This window comes from Vipera berus, assembly GCF_964194415.1.
Source record: "Vipera berus genome assembly, chromosome: 5".
Taxonomy (NCBI): domain Eukaryota; kingdom Metazoa; phylum Chordata; class Lepidosauria; order Squamata; family Viperidae; genus Vipera; species Vipera berus.
Window position 1 is genome coordinate 68,944,904 of NC_138207.1, and position 18,079 is coordinate 68,962,982.

The 18,079-nt window shown below is 42.8% G+C and overlaps 1 protein-coding gene across 9 annotated transcripts; it reads right to left on the reverse strand.

Moving 5' to 3' along the window:
* Nucleotides 1-24: 24 nt before the first annotated feature.
* On the reverse strand, nucleotides 25-17,104 carry BNIP3 (BCL2 interacting protein 3). 9 transcript variants are annotated; one of them, XR_014026598.1, is made up of 9 exons: nucleotides 16,987-17,103; nucleotides 16,519-16,785; nucleotides 12,918-13,095; nucleotides 8,944-9,028; nucleotides 6,884-6,990; nucleotides 6,620-6,769; nucleotides 6,088-6,227; nucleotides 4,207-4,403; nucleotides 25-4,138 (listed from the first exon to the last, which is right to left on the reverse strand). XR_014026598.1 is itself a non-coding variant. In XM_081329034.1 (7 exons), the coding sequence occupies exons 2-7, from the start codon at nucleotides 16,562-16,564 to the stop codon at nucleotides 4,395-4,397; spliced, it is 570 nt and encodes a 189-aa protein (XP_081185160.1). In that variant the 5' UTR covers nucleotides 16,565-16,785; nucleotides 16,987-17,104; the 3' UTR covers nucleotides 25-4,394. The 9 variants fall into 9 exon arrangements, 4 of the variants coding, with proteins under 4 accessions (XP_081185160.1, XP_081185159.1, XP_081185157.1 ...); XR_014026596.1 differs by lacking the exon at nucleotides 6,088-6,227 and having other exon boundaries at nucleotides 6,620-6,744; nucleotides 6,864-6,990; nucleotides 16,987-17,104; XR_014026597.1 differs by lacking the exon at nucleotides 6,088-6,227.
* Nucleotides 17,105-18,079: the final 975 nt, after the last annotated feature.

Sequence of the window (18,079 nt, forward strand, 5' to 3'; positions counted from 1 at the left end):
ACTATGGAATTAAAAAGCAACATACAAGTTTACTCACTCCCTTTATTGCTTTAGCACATTAGCAGCAAACACATGGACATTTGACACACTATTTCACAGCTTACTGATTTGATAAAAAGCTGGAAAATAACCATTTTATACTCTCACCATTTATCTGACATGATAGCCAGTAGTGACATTGTCATACAAGTACTGTACACACTTGTGATTCATTTTTTAAAAAGGTGAAATATGCAGTACAAATGTGATCAAACAGTAGCTAATTGAAAAACAAGCAAGTTTTGAATACTTGGCTAGCTTACTAGATCAAGAAAAATCCCCATTTCAGAAGTAATAATAAAAATAATAAGTTGGAAGGGACCTTGGAGGTCATCTAGTCCAGCCCCCTGCCCAGGCAGGAAACCCTATACCATTTCAGGCAAATGGCTGTCCAGTCTCTTCTTAAAAACCTTCAGTGTTGGAACATTCACCACCTCTGGAGGCAGGTTGTACCACTGGTTAATTGTTCCGTCAGGAAGTTTCTCCTTAGTTCTAGGTTGCTTCTCTCCTTGACTAGTTTCCATCCATTGCTTCTTGTCCTGCTTTCAGGTGCTTTGGAGAATAGCTTGACTCCCTCTTCTTTGTGGCAGCCCCTGAGATATTGAAACACTGCTATCATGTCACCCCTCACTCTTCTCTTCGTTAAACTACACATACCCAATTCCAGCAACTGTCCCATATGTTTTAGCCTCCAGTCCCCCAATAATCTTTGTTGCTCTTCTCTGTACTCTTTCTAGAGTCTCGACATCTTTTTTACATTGTGGTGACCAAAACTGGATGCAGTATTCCAGGTGTGGCCTTACCAAAGCATTGTAAAGTGCTATTAGTACTTCACTTGATCTTGATTCTATCCCTCTGTTAATGCAGCCTAGCACTGTGTTGGCTTTTTTGGCAATGAAAATTGAAAGAACCAAGTTTCCCTATTCAGATGATGGTATGTTTAATTTGCAATGGCCAAGATAATGGTCTCTATTATGTCTGGGGGGGAAAAAACCAACTGGTCTCTGAACCCATTAAGTCAACCCATCTACACAGCTACTATCTATTTAAGCCTATGTGTCTTTTTTTCCATTGAAGTAAATAAATCTGTTCAAGACAAACCTTATAATAACTGTGGTGCCTCCACCTGTATAAATATATATCAACTATATTAACAGTGAAATAAAGCCAAGTTAGTTGATCAAATAGCATTACTCCAAATGATGCAAGCTTGTGAAAGATACGCGGACTTCATTTCTCAGAATGCTCCAGCCAGCCATGCTGATGCTGGCTGGGGCATTCTGGAAATTGTAGCGCACACATTTGCCAAAGTCAAGAAATATTTCAATAGGATGATCTGAAGGGCACAGTATCAATTATTAATTCCAGTTCTAACTCGAGCATAAAATAAGTCACGTGCCAAATAAAATCAAAATTAGTATAAGGAAAAAAATTTACAGATACTATAAAAACGCAGCATAGGTATACCAGGTGATCCTAAGTTACTCTTCCCAAACCACAGTAGTTCAGGTCCGGTTATATGAAATATAACGTATCCAATTACACTTCTAGTACTGTAAGCAGGTGGTCTTAGCAGGATTCCATGAAATATTTGAACCTTTCATGAAATCATGCCCCTTCCGGGCATCCTGTGCCCCTTCCCCTCAGAAGAGCAAAACAAACTTTAATCAGAAGGTCCTTTAGCAGAATATTCAAGGACTCAAAAAAATAAATAAATACAGAAGCTGACACTGCATGATTGAAATCCCGCTTTCCTAACCCAGTGCATGTAAAAGGGTTGGGACTTTTATTTTCATGGGTGCAACTGCATCTTGACATTTTAACTGATACTCTACCCCTTCCCACACTTTGCCACAAGAAGGTTTAAATTAAGCCCTCTGGAGAGCATAGCTATGCAAATACATACCGGTAATCAAGCCAGCCTTTTTGCAATGCTATGCATGCTGTAACCCAGAGGCTGCTTTCACACATAAAGCTAAGGCTTTTTTTTTTTACATGAAACTTTATTGAACAAGTTGTACTGTCTGGTTTACACATGTTAAATCCTAAACAAATTCTCATCCTTTATTGTAACTGATGAACAGTAAGACCTTTATACAAAAATAACAGAGGCTACAATGCATTGTTTTTGTTTACTTACAAGTAAATCTCAAGTCTTACTAGATTCGATGCCAGGCAGCTAATATATATCATAAGGCCTTAAAACAGGGGGTGTCAAACTCGCAACGTCACATGACGCGTTGCGACGTATCGCAACTTTTTTTCCATTGCTGGCAATGGGGTGGGCGCAGTTTCGGCATGACGCATCTGGCCCGCGAGCCAGCAGTTTGACACCCCTGCCTTACGACAGTGTCAGCTCAGTGCTGAGCTGGCAGCTTTAATTGTGGCCTGTGCTCATAGCTTTCAGCATAAGGATATCCTCTCTTAAAATATCATTTTCTTTTAGGGGTTATTGAAACATGTTGAGAATCTAGCACCAGCCCTGTATATTTAGTCCCCAACCTTTGTAGCCCGCAAGGTGTGGGGAAGCCTGAATGGCCCACACCACCACTCATATTCTGCAAACCCTCCTTGAGAATAGAACGCGGAACTCATGACATGTTGCAGACAAGGAACAAACCTTCCTTAACTTCTGCCAAATACTGTGGGTCAGCGTGGAAAGAACGTGTGGATAACATCACAGCTGTGCCTTGTCATTATGCTCATTGTGTTTCCGTTCTACATAGCAATGATCTGGCCTATTTGCATATTTTTTATTTTATTTTAATTCCATTTATATCCCGCCCTTCTCCGAAGACTCAGGGCGGCTTACAAGCTTAGCAGTAGCCTTCATTCTATGTATATGCCTGCTTATTAGGGCTTTCACACACACCCCAAGCGGCATTATTATTATTTAGAATAAAAACAGCAATGTGCAGGAGAGGAAAAGCCATAGTCTTATTTCCAGCTCCTTGTGCATCTACAGTAGAAAGAAGCAAACCAACATGGAAAAGGTAGACAGCAAAGCACCACCTGACAAATGGATATTTCTTCTGTAACTGCCATCATTCACCACGAGTAAATTCCTATGTATTCACAGAGACCAGACCAGTGGCTAACAGCTGCAGCATTTGTGATTAAAAAGGCAGATCCAGCTACCCCACTATGACTCGTTGATGATTTAGGACATAAAGCAGTGCCTCGCAAATCAGAAATTAGAGGTTTATGTTTATCAGCCAAGAGGGGAAAAGGGAATGGCTAATGTTATTTTCCCACAATGAACTTCTTGGAAGAAATTCCTCAGGGCTTTCCTTCTTAAAAGTTTTCTGACCACACAAATTTTGGCTGACTTTGAGAAAAATCATATTATTTATTACTAAATCATTGTCCCAACAGCTGCGCACAAACTTTCATTGGAAACAGAAAGAAAAGATTCCATATTAAGACTTACACATACCAAGACGCTGAACACTGATTCATGTTTACATTTCAAATCATATCACTAATTCATTTCATGTCAAGTAGCAAAACTGTAAAGCCATTTGACTTTTGTTGACCACGGCTTTCTTTTTTTGAAATTACAGTTGTGTCTTTTTCACAACTAATCGTTACGAGTCTTTTCACTACGACATAAAAACAAATTGTATATTAATTCCTTCCCAGATGTTCACAGTCAATTTTTTTCCCCGCTACAGTGCTCATTCTTGCAATAGCAACAAAGAAAAATCTTCAAGCAGGGATAATGAAATGTGGGCCATTGCACGTGCTGAACAACATTTCCCAAGATCCTTTGCTACTGGCCCAAAGTTGGAGCTTGCTGGAAGTTGTAGTTCTGGTTCCCCACTCCTGATCTAAGCTACACTCTATTAAATCGTGCAAATAGGAATTTACATATAGAAGCAGTTGGGTAGTTGGGTTTTCTTCCTTTCCTTTTGCAAGAGCCCTTTACACAATAAAACATACATCGCCACATTATGATTATAGATTTGGAAGTTTCTTCTGTTCACCACTTTATATGTCTGGATGAATTTTGTCATGATTTGCAAAAGAGACAAATTCGTTTCTTTTTTACAAGGAGCTGCTGGAAGCTGTGATTGTCAACCGTTTCCCAATATAAATCCTGAAACACAAAAACAACCAGTAAGAATTCGGCTGCATTTGGAGCTGGAGCTGCATTTTCAACCTCACCTCTTTTCTCCAGGATACAAGTCTGAATTGGTACAGTTATAGACACAAGTCACTCAAAGATGGACTAGACCCGTGTTTTTCAACTTTGGTAGCTTTTAAGACGTGTGGACTTCAACTCTTAGAATTGTCCAGGCAGTATCCCCCGATTCCAGATTTTATTTTCAAATGTAATTTTTCAAAATCTTTCTTCACGTATACTAGAAGCATAATACAAAAATTCATAGCAGTCCAGGTGATATATATATAAAACAAAATAAATAAAATAAATAAATAAATAAATATATATATATATTGTTTGTTAAGCATTCAGAATACACTTGCTTAGTCCCAGACACGGGACAAATCTTATTTCCTGTTTCAGGCCTGTGGCCTAGGGGTTAAAACAACTGCTTAAGACGCAGTCGGCCCAGGTTCGAATCTCAGAAGGGTATGGCTGACTGATGAGAACAAATAAGTTTGAAATGATCATATCGGTCTCCCTTTATTCTTTGTTAGCAAGCCAAAAAAAAAATTCACACAAACACACACACACACACACACACACACATATATATGATCAATCACTTAGTGATTATTCAGAAATACAACAGAGCTGCCCCCAAAGGTATACAGTATATGACTCGGTTTCCAAGTACTGATGGCTGCCTCCCCCTGTACTCACAGGATCGCATTTGGATGCTTGGCACCATGCCTGCATTTACAGCTATCTGTAGTGCCTCGTGGTCACATCACTGCAATTTATGGTTTTTGCCAGAAACCAGCATGTCTTTCGGTTCTCAGCAAAAAAAATATCCCTTGGCTATAATGGCTTTGCTTACCGACTGCCACATTTGCTTAACGACCATTGCATTTGTTAGCAGCTGTGATGTTTGTTGAACAATCACAACAACAAAAAAAAGATCATAAAATTGGGCATGATCACATGGTGACCCACTTAGTGACCAGCAGGACTTACAACTACAATTCCAAATTCAATCATAGTTGTACCTGTCCTGAAAAATGTTTTCCACTGATTTCACATTCACTTCTATCCTCATTCCATAAACCTGTAGTTTAATTATGAACAAAGGAATTAGATTGTTTCATAAACCTCCGAATTTATGAGTGATAACCACTTTTGACCTGTTTGCAAAACTCCAACAGTGTATAACACGAGGGGGGGGGGAACCCAATGATTGGTCTTATAAACAGCAGCAGGCATAATTGTGAGGTTGTACAATTCAGAAAATGATGTTATTGATATCCGAGAGGAGTCACTAGGAAGACTGAGTGGATTCTCACCATACTTGAAGCCATAATGTAGTTAGTTTTTTGGACTATGTGTACATATGGACTACATAGGTCAGGGGTAGGCAACCTTGGCTCTTTTATGACTCGTGGACTTCAACTCCCAGAATTCCTGGCTCAGGAATTCTGGGAGTTGAAGTCCACGAGTCATAAAAGAGCCAAGATTGCCTACCCCTGACATAGGCAAACTAGGGTACAGATAACCTGCCAGCTAAATATTTTCTGAACATTAACATTTATAAAAGCAGGGTGTTTTTATTAAAAATAAAAAATAAAAATAAACCAGAAGTCCATATGCTACAAAATTATAAGACCAATATGTGGTCTTCTCAGAAGCAGGCACCTGATGCCATTCAGATACCGAGCACAATTCCCAGCAGCCTTCCATCATTAACTTGGCTTCCTGTGGATGCTTGAAGTTGCATTTCAGCAACATCTGGATGACCACCAATGGCCTAAACTGGATTCCTCTCTTTCGGTGCTCTCTGTAAATTACGAAATGTTAGGGACCAAGCTCCCAAATTACCTCTTAACATATGTGAACCCAGCCTCAAGCTTTCCAAGATCGTGAGCAGCGTTTTTTTCCAATCCTACCTGGAGTGGTCAGGGAGCGAACACGACACCTTTTGCATCTAAGGAATGTGTTGTACTAGTGAGCAGCGGTCTCCCCCTCTCTCTGATAGTATTATTAGGAGTCAAGAAGACCTTGTTGATGCAGCCCATTAGATTTCTGGCTGTCAGAGTAGATGATCTAAATCAGACATGTCAAACACAAGGCCCGGGGGCCAGATCCGGCCCGCGAAGTGGTTTCATGCAGCCCACGAAGCCATCCTGGAAACAGTGAGGGGACGGCCCCCACTGCCTTGGTCCTGGCCCAGAGACCCTTCTTCTGCCAGAGACCCTCAGATCTGTCCCACTCCTGCCCAGGCCCCCATAGGCACCCTTGATACGAACGATGTAGAGCTGGCCACGCCTACCCAGTAGGCCATACGCACTCTAACCACGCCCACCCAGTAGGCCACGCCCACCCTGGCCACACCCACCCGGCCCCCTGAGGGCAACCGCAATGCTGATGCGGCCCTCAATGAAATTGAGTTTGACACCCCTGATCTAAATGAATCCTTACCCTAATCCAATGGCCAGCAGATGGGAGAGCAGCAGAGAGGGTAAGAAAATCTTCAAGAATTCTGCTGAAAATATGCCCCCCTTCTTCATCACACTCGTGTTTCTCATGCTGAGCGTAGCTGTGCGCTTAGGGTGTTTAAAGAGAAATTCCCTGGTTTACGAGAAGGCAAAAAACATTTCATCCATAATTGTCTGTGATCACATTTATATATTTAAAATAATGGAAATAAACAAATTGGCATTACTCATGATCAAGATCACTAACTTGGGGGGGATATTCTCAGGTCTGCTCGACCAGTCCCACATCCAATCTGAATTTTTCTTCAGAAGCCGTTCAACTTCTTTCCTTCTTTCCAGAAAATCTTCTTCAGACTAAAAGAAAGATAGGTACAATCAAGTGTCCCGGGTCCATTCTCAGAATAGAGGTATGGAAGTGGACAAGGGGACTTTGGATCCAGGGTAAGCAAACGCGCTATATCATTTGTTAAAGATGTTGGGGCTTTTCCTGGAGTTTCATAGTAGTTATACAAGTCCAAGTTCGCAGGTTGAGTGAAGGAGGTATTAAAGAAGCACAGTCTCAAAAGAGATGCGGCTTGAGAAGTAGTGAATACATAACAGAGTGCCTATCCAACCATCTATCCATCAGTCTATCTATCCATCTTTCTATCTATCCATCCATCCGTCTATCCATTCATCTGTACATCTATCCATCTATCCACCCATCCGTCCATCCGTCCGTCCACCCACCCACCCACCTACCTATCTATCCTGCCCATTTCACACAGAGAGGCTGTGTGCTGTTTGTACTATCCCTCCGTACTGTCCCTCATCCATACAATTTATTTATTTTATTTATTTAATTAGATTTGTATACCGCCCTTTCCCGAAGGACTCAGGGCGGTTTACAGGGTAATTAAAACAAGAAATACAAAAGTTAAAAACGATTTAAAAAATTACAACAGTCCCTGAAAAGGTAAAGGTAAAGGTAAAGGTTCCCCCGCACATGTGTGCTAGTCGTTTCCGACTCTAGGGGCCGGTGCTCATCTCCGTTTCAAAGCCGAAGAGCCAGCGCTTGTCCGAGGACGTCTCCGTGGTCATGTGGCCGGCATGACTAGACGCCAAAGGCGCACGGAACGCTGTTACCTTCCCACCGTAGTGGTCCCTATTTTTCTACTTGCATTTTTACGTGCTTTCGAACTGCTAGGTTGGCAGAAGCTGGGACGCGTAACAGGCGCTCACTCTGTTACGCGGCACTCGGGATTCGACCCGCCAAACTGCCAACCTTCCGATCGACAAGCTCAGCATCCTAACCCACTGAGCCACCGCGTCCCTTTTGAAAAGGTAAAAGCCCCCAATTAAAATTAAAATTAAAATTCTCAGCCTGGGCCAGAGAGCTCGAAGAGCCAGGTCTTCAGGTCCCGGCGGAATGAACGGAGGTCGGGGGCAGTCCTAAGCTCCACGGGCAGCTGGTTCCAGAGGGCAGGCGCACCCACTGAGAAGGCCCTACCCCTGGGTGTTACCCGCCAGCAATCTTTTACTGGCGGCACCCTGAGAAGACCCTCCCTGTGTGAGCGCACTGGACGAAGGGAGCTTGATGCTGGCAGCAGGTGTTCCCTCAGATATCCCGGACCCAAGCCATTTAGGGCTTTATAGGTCATTACCAGCACCTTGAATCAATGAGCTCACATTTTCTATCTGATGTTAACTCATCAGGAATTTGGGAGCCAAGTTTCACAATCAAACAATACTCTACTGGCCTATAATATCCAAATCAAGCCGAGCTAACTCAGCCAAGTCTGAGGTTGGATGAGGCTGGATCTTGACAAAAGAGATCCCCTGGTGTTTGAATAAGGTAAACTAATCACAACTGAGAAACCACAAATGGAAAAATTTTTCCAGCATGTAAGATTCCTTGTTAAAGAGTAAAAAAAATTGGCTTCCTACATGCTAGCTAACTGGATCTCTGATAGCAACAGAAAGACTACAGAGAAGCTCAAGAGTATCAAAAACAAAATTTTACTGAGCCGGAGTTACATGCCTGGAACATTAAAGCTCCAGCAGCTGCATTTTCCTTCAAGTAGCATTAGTGTTTAGATAGTTTCCAATATGACTGTGCCATTCATGCAGTGATTTTCCAAACTGTGTGCCAAAACTGAAATGGGTCTCCTAAAAAAACTACAAAGAACATTTCCCAGCTAGAAATGAGGCTCTGCAGAATATACAATCTCCTGAGAAGATTGGATTTTATTCTCTTAAAGAAAAACACCATACACGCACACAAAAATTCAGTCTTTGAGTGTCTTTATGAACAGATAAAGACTTTACCTGAGAACTATTCTTTTCTCCGCTGGCACGACTCTCCACTTCTGAAGTTCTGTGAACATCCTGAGGTGTCTGGGAACGTGGTGGGCTTTGGAGGAAAAAACGTGAGAATAACCAACCAAGAACAACTTACTGATTCATGTTTTATCAGGACCATGGAAAGCTAACTTCAAATCCCAATAAAGTTCACAAAGCTACTTACAAACTTGTAGTCTAGCCTGCCTCTTTATTGTGATAAGAAATAGGAAAAACGTATGTTATGCATTCTGGAGCACCTTGGTTAAAAAAGGACAGAATTTTTTAAAAAAAGAAGGGACATCTTCCCAAGGTAAATGGATAGCAATTCTGGTTTTGTGGAAAAGCAGTAGTTCCTCCCCAAAAATTTTAGTGGGTCTAACCTATGTTAAGGGAGTCTGTGTGAGCAAATGCCACAAGCTGTTTAGTACTTGTTTATTTCCTTCACAAACAAAGTCATCCAAAATGCAAAAAAACAAAAAAAAATTGGTATTTAATTCTTCCTGGAATGCCTCATAGTGTCAATAAAGAGCAGGTAGTTCCTAATGTCATCAGCACTAATAACTACATAGAAAAGGCTTAAACTTTCCCTTCACAATTATCAGCCCCATTACAAAATAATCCTGTTTTGATTTGAAATGCATTTTAATTTACATGTAACATATACCGGTACATAAAGAGGCACTTCTATTAAGTTTAGTCTGGTCCAGTTCTCTAATCCTGCATATCTCAATCTTTTCATAGCTGTGTTTGCAAAACACACTGAACCACAAACTAGCTAATCACCTTTAAGCCTAATGCAATGTGGAAATTCAATCCCTGTGGTTACTTTATGGTTTCAGGTGTTGAGCAATCCCACTGCACTCAATGAACTTAAGTAAACCATAGTTCAATTAACCACGGATAAGTATCATGTCCAATGGCAGATAAGTGATCAGGTACATCACCACTATATAGTGATTGTGTGATAAGCTATGCTTTTACTCACGCTTTGGAATGCAAAGAATTGTTTATCTGTGCTTCCTCTGTCTGTTAATTAATTTAAAGCATTTTGATGTGACCAAAAAGGCACCCCAAATAACTCATGAATGACAGGCCCTGTCTTCAGGATTTAGATACTCCAGAGAAAGGAAGAAATGCAATCTATGATTAAGAAATACAGTACCAGTATTCTTACCACAATCAACTGGGATTAAAAAAATAATCCAATAGCCTGGAGCAGTGTTTCTAAACCTCAGCAACTTTAAGATGTGTGGGCTTCAAATTCCAGAATTCCTCAACCACCATGTTTGAAGTTCATACATCTTAAAGTTGCTGAGATTCCGAAACATTTGCCTAGGGAAATGTAGCTGGCTAGGTTCAGGACAAAGTCAATGGATAAATATTTCAAAGACTACACCTTTAGCCAATGGTATAATGCTACTTCCCAGCTTTCACCTTTCTCTCTAAGTCCTAAATGAGGATCCTGCCATAACTCCAGTCTCTCTAACCCAGGCATGTCAAACTGTGGCCCGCGGGCTGGATGCGTCATGCCGAAACCGCGCCCACCCCATTGCCGGCAATGGGGGGAAAGTTGCAATACGTTGCGTGACGTCACGTGACATTGCAAGTTTGACATGCCTGCTCTAACCTTTCAATCATTCACCAAACAACATGCAATGGATTGCAATCATCTTCTACTGAATCCTAAAACAATGAAAATATTATAAGCCAATCAGCCTCCATCTCTTTCCCTCTGGTGACCAATGACAGATTATAAAGAATTATAGTCCATCAATATCCATTCTCCCAGTTAGGGTCCCTCTATCCCCATTCCTGATGAGTACAGGTAATTCTCATTCAGCAACCAAAATTGGTACCAGCAATTCAATCATTAAGTGAAAACCAGTCACTAACATGACTGTGTTTATGATTTTACTTCTATTTTCTTTTGTTTTGTAGAGCTGCAAAGATCATAAATGTGAGGATTGGCCACAAAGTTTCATCACCGTCTTTATTGAATGGTGGTTGTACAAGGTAGTCGCTAAACGAGAACTGCCTGGAACAAAAAAAAATCCCTAGCATTCTCCATACAAAACAGAAATAAAATTGCAAGGATGCCCATCCTGTTGGCATTTCCAACAACATGTATTTCTGTGTATCTGCCAAATAAATTTGAAAAGTTGCTATGATGAAGACCTCTATCAAGGGAAATGGACTGTAAAGAAAAGCACAGGAAACCTCCAAAGGCTTCTTCACCATTGTATCATCCTTCTTCTGTTATCGTTAACTTTCCCTAGCAGTTGTGAAGGCAAAATGGAAGCAGAAGGACAGTTTTGCAACTTGGCATTTCCCCCAATAATTATGGCCATAGTTGCATGTTGCTATGGGCTGGACTGGAGAGAAGGCAGATAAGTTCCAACCAATTTGTACAGGAAGACAGGCGTTCTAGGAACATGAGGCTGAACCTCCCTAATGGGGGAACAGATGAGAGTAAAAAATGGTAGGACCTCAGGAAATGGAGCAAGACTAGAATTCCTATGAATGGAAAGATAGCCCACTCACAAGGCCTGCAAGGTACAACAATTCAAAGCACAGTTTTCCCCCAAAGCAGCTTTCCCCAGAGTTTTTTCTCAAAAAACAACAACATCTCCAAGTTAATCAGGTCTGGAGCTGGTCCCAAAGTGGCATACAGCCCTAATCTAGCATTTGCTTAGTTTCACTGTGAAAGATCACTTTGTTCTCCCAAGCCATGCCTCTTGTTAACTTTGGAATGTCTCACTTAATAGATGATTCCAGTTTTGTTTAAATAAAAAGCTGAACTGGGGGGAAAAAATGGATCACACCATGAGACCAAGATGACCTTGTCTCCAATCATGAGAAAGTGCAGAGGATGCAAGGCCAGGGGACAATTGCATCATCCTGAGGAGACTTGCAACATAACTATTTAGGACATTTTCACCCAGACAAGACAAAACAAAATTTAGGTTAGCCTTGCTTAAATTAGGCTCCACTGCTTTCAAGAATCTAAAGAGGCCAAGTATAACATCAGGCCATATATTCACCTTCCCCAGCCTGGTACCTTTCCATTTTTTAGACTACAACTCCCATTATCCTTGATAACACCCATGGAGAAGCATTGCCTATGGCTGGTAAAAACAGAGTTGAAATATCTGAAAGTCAGCCAGGAGGCTGTTTTGTAGGTATAAGTAGTCCTCAACTTACAACTGTTCATTTAGTGACCGTTCAAAGTTATAAGGGCACTGAAAAAAAAGTGACTTATGATCATTTTTCACACTCACGATCATTGCACGATCATCCCCACGGTCACAGGACTAAAATTCAGATGCAGGGCAACTGCATCATAGCTCAATGGTGGTGTTGTGATTCAGGGTCAGCCTGTGGGTTCGGCAGTTGGGTCGGACGACTCAGAAGAGGAGGGGGGTGTTGAAGACCTTGCTGAGGGGGTTGAAGATCTTGCTGATGAGAGCCCTCAGCCAGGCCCCTCCCACTTGGTCACCACGGAGACCCAGCTGTGTGAGCCTGACAGTGTGGATGAAGATGACCCACAGCTGGCCCTGTTCAAGGACGCCCAACGCAGGAGGCAGTCAATTAGGAGTAAACAGAGGAAGGCAATGGGGCACCTCAGAAGGAGGCAGAGAGAAGCCACGCCCTGAACTCTATATAAGGGGAATGTGTGGGAGGGCTGGTTTGCTGAAGGCAACCGCTTGGATAGTTCATGTTTCTTAAAGCTCCTGTTTCTTGGTTTGTCTTGTTCCGTTTGTTTTTGTGGTAATAAATTTGGCAGGCGTAATTCCAGCCTCTTGCCTACTTGTAAAAGGGGTTGTCCCTGCCTTTTCTGCAGGGCCGGTAGCAGGCTGGTACAGAACAGGTGGTTGTTAGTCCAGGACTACCTGCACATTCAGCTGAAATAAAGAAGAAATGCAGTGGAAGCAGCCTATGCTGCCTTAACGTCAGAATACCTGTCGCAGTGTGAGCTCTCTCGCGAGCTACTTCTTCCAGACTCATGCTGGGCATCTAGAAGAATTTTCTCCATATCACCATTATAAATAGAAACTGAAGCAGGAACTTGTTCCTGGCCGGCTGGCTGGCCACTGTTACCGTTCCCATTGCTGCTAAAGTGCAGTTCTACCCAGGAACCTGCTTGGCAAAAATTTAGAAAGAACAAAAAAACCACAAGGATTTATTAGGAAATCCAGCACTTAACATTTGTTGACATTCTACTTCACGTCTGACTTCACGGTCTCCTTTGCTTGTGTTTTTAGAAGGTACAAAGCATACCCAGCTTATTGCCTGTTAATAATAAAACCCTGTTGCAATGGCAATGGTGTTATGGTGTTTCTCTCCCCCCCCCACTCCCGCCAGCAGTGCATAAGCATTTTGTCTCTATCTTGTGACATGCTGTGTTGCTCAGGACAAAAGCTGTGCTTCTGTATTTACAATACAAGCAATCTAATGGCTATATGATATGAAAGGCTTTTTAAAAAGGTTTTTTTTTAACCTGCTTGATTACTTTTATAAATAACTCGAAGGGGGGTGAACATATCTAATGCTCTTTCCCTCTATTTTCCCCACAACAAAAACCCTGTGAGGTGAGTTGGCTTGAGAGTGACCGTCTGGTCCAAGGTCACTCAGCTGGCTTTCATGTGGGATTAGAACTCAGAATCCCCTGGTTTCTAGCCTGGTGCCTTAATCAGAAGACCAAACTATATGACCCTGCAGAATAAACAGGGGCTCATTTTAATGTACAGCAAGCTTATTTTCCAAGATGCAACCGCTCTAGTTTTTAATCTTCTTTTAAAGTTTTTATGCATTTTAAAAGAAGACACGATGCCGTCCACAGAGAAAAACTTGTAACAATAACATACTGGTATTATCACTGTGGGCAGCAATTGGCTATACCACTATAGCAGTAAAGATTGTAGGAAACAGGCCAGTCTTTAATTGCTGGAAACATAACCAACCAGAATCCACACACGATTTAAATGAGAAGAAGCTAACTTTAAAGTTAGTGGAGTGAAATCGTGCTGGAAAATAGGTTTTACGGCACTATAATGAAATGGCAAAAGAGAACCAAACTACCAGAAAACATTCCTATATCCAAACATCTGTCTTCCCTTATTTTTTTAATGGACAGCTTTCTGTCCCAACTGTGTATTTTATCATTCTATTCGTTAGCCTACTTCTATGGATTATAATTCTCAGGATGCTGAGGAACAGAAGGCGAAAACAGGAAGTCAAACGGGCAGAAAAAAAGGAGAAGGGGCAATCTGTTGACAGGAAGTAGGCAATATGGAGCATCTTTGTTACCAGATCTTAAGATATAAATTGCATCTACCCCAACATATTCCATTTAATTGCTTCAGAATGTAACCCCCCCAAAAAAAAATTCTTCCCTAGACCAACCAGAAAAATAAACAGTCAAAAGCCTTGTGAAACATGCCCTCACAAAACTAAACTGACATTATAAAAAACTATAGTAGCTCTTGCTCACAAGTCTTATGCAAATAAAAGCTCTCCAGAACTTTGATCTGAATGTGGCAGGCTGCAAATAAATGAACAAATGCTTTTCACTGGCATAATTTCATTTTGAGAAAAGCCACAGTTGATGGCTTTTCTATTTTTGGGAGTCTTATGAGGAATTAGCTAACAAAAACTGCAAGAGAAGAGAATGGAAACCAAGTATATCCAGTTAACATGGAATAAGGAAATTGGAAAAGAGGATAACATATGCTCTTTGTATAAGAGCATTCATTAAAAAAGAGATAATCCTTAAAAGCCAGATTCATGCCTTATCTATTCTGTACCCTGAAAAAACAAGGGCTAAAAAGTAAAACTACATACTTCACAAAATATAAAATATGCAAAGTGGTGCAAAAAGTACTAGATTTTACATTTGTAATTTGCTTTTATGGTCCTAACTATCCAGTAGCAAAGATACAATTTAAATTTCTTTTGGTGACTGGAGAGTGGGAAGGAAGAGTATCTAGACTAGAGTGCATATATAGGGATGAGGTATCCTTCCTGTGAAATATACAGTATATGAACCAACCAACAAATCATACCTATCTATTCAAAAGTTTCAACCAAATTCATTCAGTTAGACGGATTCCCAAGGAAGTATTTGTGTCAACTGAAAGTAAGCAACATCAAATATTTGGAAAGATCAAGGAAATGTTTACTGAACTTCTCTCAGCTTGGACAAAATACTGATACTTCAAAAACAATAACAAGAAAAAAATCAAAACAATAATTCTGTGCTCACTTTCCCTTTGGCACATTACGTGACCAAACCACAGGAGAAGATAACCTCTAATACTGTTTGATTACAAACATAATCTAAAAATGGGAAAAGGCCCCTTTATGTTGCAATCTACTTCCAGGTTTTTCTACATGGGGCTATAAATCCCATGATGTCGGCTCTGAACCAGCACGATGTGTCAATAAGTTCCAAGGCCAATTATTTACAACGGACAAAAGCTATTAGTAAACGGCTGAGTCACATAGGCAAGGGGTACTATGGCACAGCCAAGAGAACACAGCTACTGTGTTACAACCACAGATCTTCCCTTTCCAATAAACATAGGCTATTTTAAAGGCATCCTCCCTTGCTGGTTCTGAGCCTGCCAAGGTAAAAACCAACTCGATGCAAGAAAAAGTCCGAAGTAGAGAAAAATCTAGAGTTTTATAGTCCCAAGAAACAGACGAAACCCTGAATAACGCAAAGATAACCCCAGGCCATTTGGTATTTCCTCATCCTTTGTTTCTTCTGCCCTCAAGAAAGATTCTCAGGGAATTTTAATTACTAGAGGGAATATTAATACAAGTAGCCCTTGACTTACAAGCACAACCGAGCCCAAAATTTCCGTTGCCAAGTGGGAAATTTATTAAGTGAGTTTTGCCCCATTTTACGACCTTCCTTGCCCCAGTTGTTAAGTGAATCACTGCAGTTGTTAAGCCAGTAACCAAGCTGTTAAGTGAAAAACCGGCTTCCCCATTGACTTTGCTTGTCAAAACGTGATCCCATGACTTTGGGACCCAGCAACGGTCGTAAGTCTGAACCAGTTACCAAGCCCGCGCCTCTGAATTTGGATCACACCATCGTGGGGATGCCCTCAAAGGTTGTAAGTGTGAAAAACGGTCATTAAGTCACTTTTGTCAGCGCCGTTGTAACTTTGAACCATGAACTGTTGTAAGTCGAGGACTACCTGTATTAATCAGTCACAGGCCTGGGGGAGGTGGGGGGGCTTCAAAACAAGGTGATCTAGGACAGTGTTTCCCAACCTTAGGAACTTGAAGATGCGTGGACTTCAACTCCCAGAATTCCCCAGCCAGCATAGCTGGCTGGGGAATTCTGGGAGTTGAAGTCCACGCATCTTCAAGTTCCTAAGGTTGGGAAACGCTGATCTAGGAAGTCTGTTTCTGATCAGGCCAGGAAAGTCTTAACTTAAGAGGCCCTTCTATTAGAGGCCCATTATTCAAAAGTCCCAAGTTTTCTATCTGGTTTATTTTATTTTTTGTACAGTTTGCTTTGTTTTAAGGGAGGGAAGGTTCTCTTCTTACCCTGCAGATTCTCTTCTTGCAGCCCCGAGGGCTCGCTCGAGGCCATCGCGGTCAGGAAAGAGGCGCTTCTATTTCGGGATCCCTCCCGAGTTGCTTGCTGGGTTGGTTGCTCCTTTCCGACTCCGCTGACAGCAGCAAGCGCTACCGCCGGACGCGCTCTTTTCACGGCTCGCTCCGGTCAGGCGCTCCGGTCAGGCGCTCCGCGGCCGCTCGGCTCCAGGGAACGATCCCCGCCTGGTATTGTTATTGTTGTCGCCGCTGCAGGTTCTAGGGATTGTGACGTCAAAAAGGAACAGAACGCCCGGATTGGCTGCCGGAACCGATCGTCGGCACGCCCCCCCCCCTCCTCTCCTCCCCTCCCCTCCCCGCTTCGCTGAAGCCAACGGGAGCCCGCTTGAGCGGCTGCGGAGGAGACGAGCGCCTGGGCCGCCGCGGGGATCAGCAGTTGCTCGGATCGATTTGACTTACCCGATCGAGCCGCGATCAGGATCCGGGTCTCTAGAAAGCAGCGGGACTTTCCCCAGGTTGAGCCCGTGGCGACCCCGCGCCCAGTCATTTGGTTTGGGGCAGGGGTCGGCAACCTCGGCTCTTTTATGACTCGTGGACTTCAACTCCCAGAATTCCTGAGCCAGCTATGCTGGCTCAGGAATTCTGGGAGTTGAAGTCCACGAGTCATAAAAGAGCCGAGGTTGCCGACCCCTGGTTTGGGGGGACTCTCAGGCTACGCTACGGGGGAATCTCTAAACCAAGAAGCGCCGCCCGCTTCTTGCTTGCTTTGGAGCGGATTGGCCGAAGCGGCTGGCAAAGCGGCTGGGATTGGTCGGTGGGCGTAGCGTAGCCGTTCTCGATTGGGCGAAGCCTTTGAATCCCGCCTCGGCTCTGGTTAAACTTTAGGTGCGCTGAGGACTTCGTGTTCCAATCTTTTACCTCATGCGCGCTGCTGTCCTCGTGCCGTCCCCGCCTGAGTTGTTTACCCGTTTGGTTCTCAGGGAACATTAACTCTTTGGGAGCCGCGGTCCTACTTCCCCCTCGCGGAGGCGGTGATGGACAGGGATAAGAAGCACCGTTTTGGCCTGATCCGAGATCTTTTTGCTGCGTGATGCCCCCTCCCGCCCTTCAGTATCAAAAAATGGGGTCGGCTCTTAGTTGCCCATCGCCGTTATTTGCGGGTAGGGCACAGGTCTGCAACCCGCGGTTCCGGAGCCGCATGCGGCTCTTTCAGCCGTCTCCTGCGGCTCCTGGTCCTCTGCCATGTGCAGTCCAAAAAAAAAAAAAAGTGGGACTAAAAAAGTTCAACCAATCAATTCAAATATGCAGGGTAGATGCATATCTCGCCTTGGCTCTACTCTTCAGTCAAACCCTGTTCTGCGCATGTACGTGCATGCGCACATATTTTTTGTGGCTCCCAGTTTTTCCTTTTGTGACGGAACCGGTTCCGAGTGGCTCTTTCACTGTTTGAGGTTGCTGACCCCTGGGGTAGGGCGTACCGATGATTTCTTCGACGCCCACGTCGAGACGGCGTTTCTTAAGTCATGCCGTTTTGGCTATTCTGCCAAATCCA

Excerpts from the sequence above, each read along its gene's own strand:
- BNIP3 (XM_081329031.1), bottom strand. The coding sequence starts at position 16,564 with ATGGCCTCGAGCGAGCCCTCGGGGCTGCAAGAAGAGAATCTGCAGG. Across the intron at positions 13,096-16,518 it reads GCAAGAAGAGAATCTGCAGG|GTTCCTGGGTAGAACTGCAC; the intron begins GTAAGAAGAGAA and ends TTTGCCAAGCAG. Across the intron at positions 4,139-6,619 it reads CTGCTGGCCATTGGATTAGG|GATTTATATTGGGAAACGGT; the intron begins GTAAGGATTCAT and ends TTTGTGTTTCAG.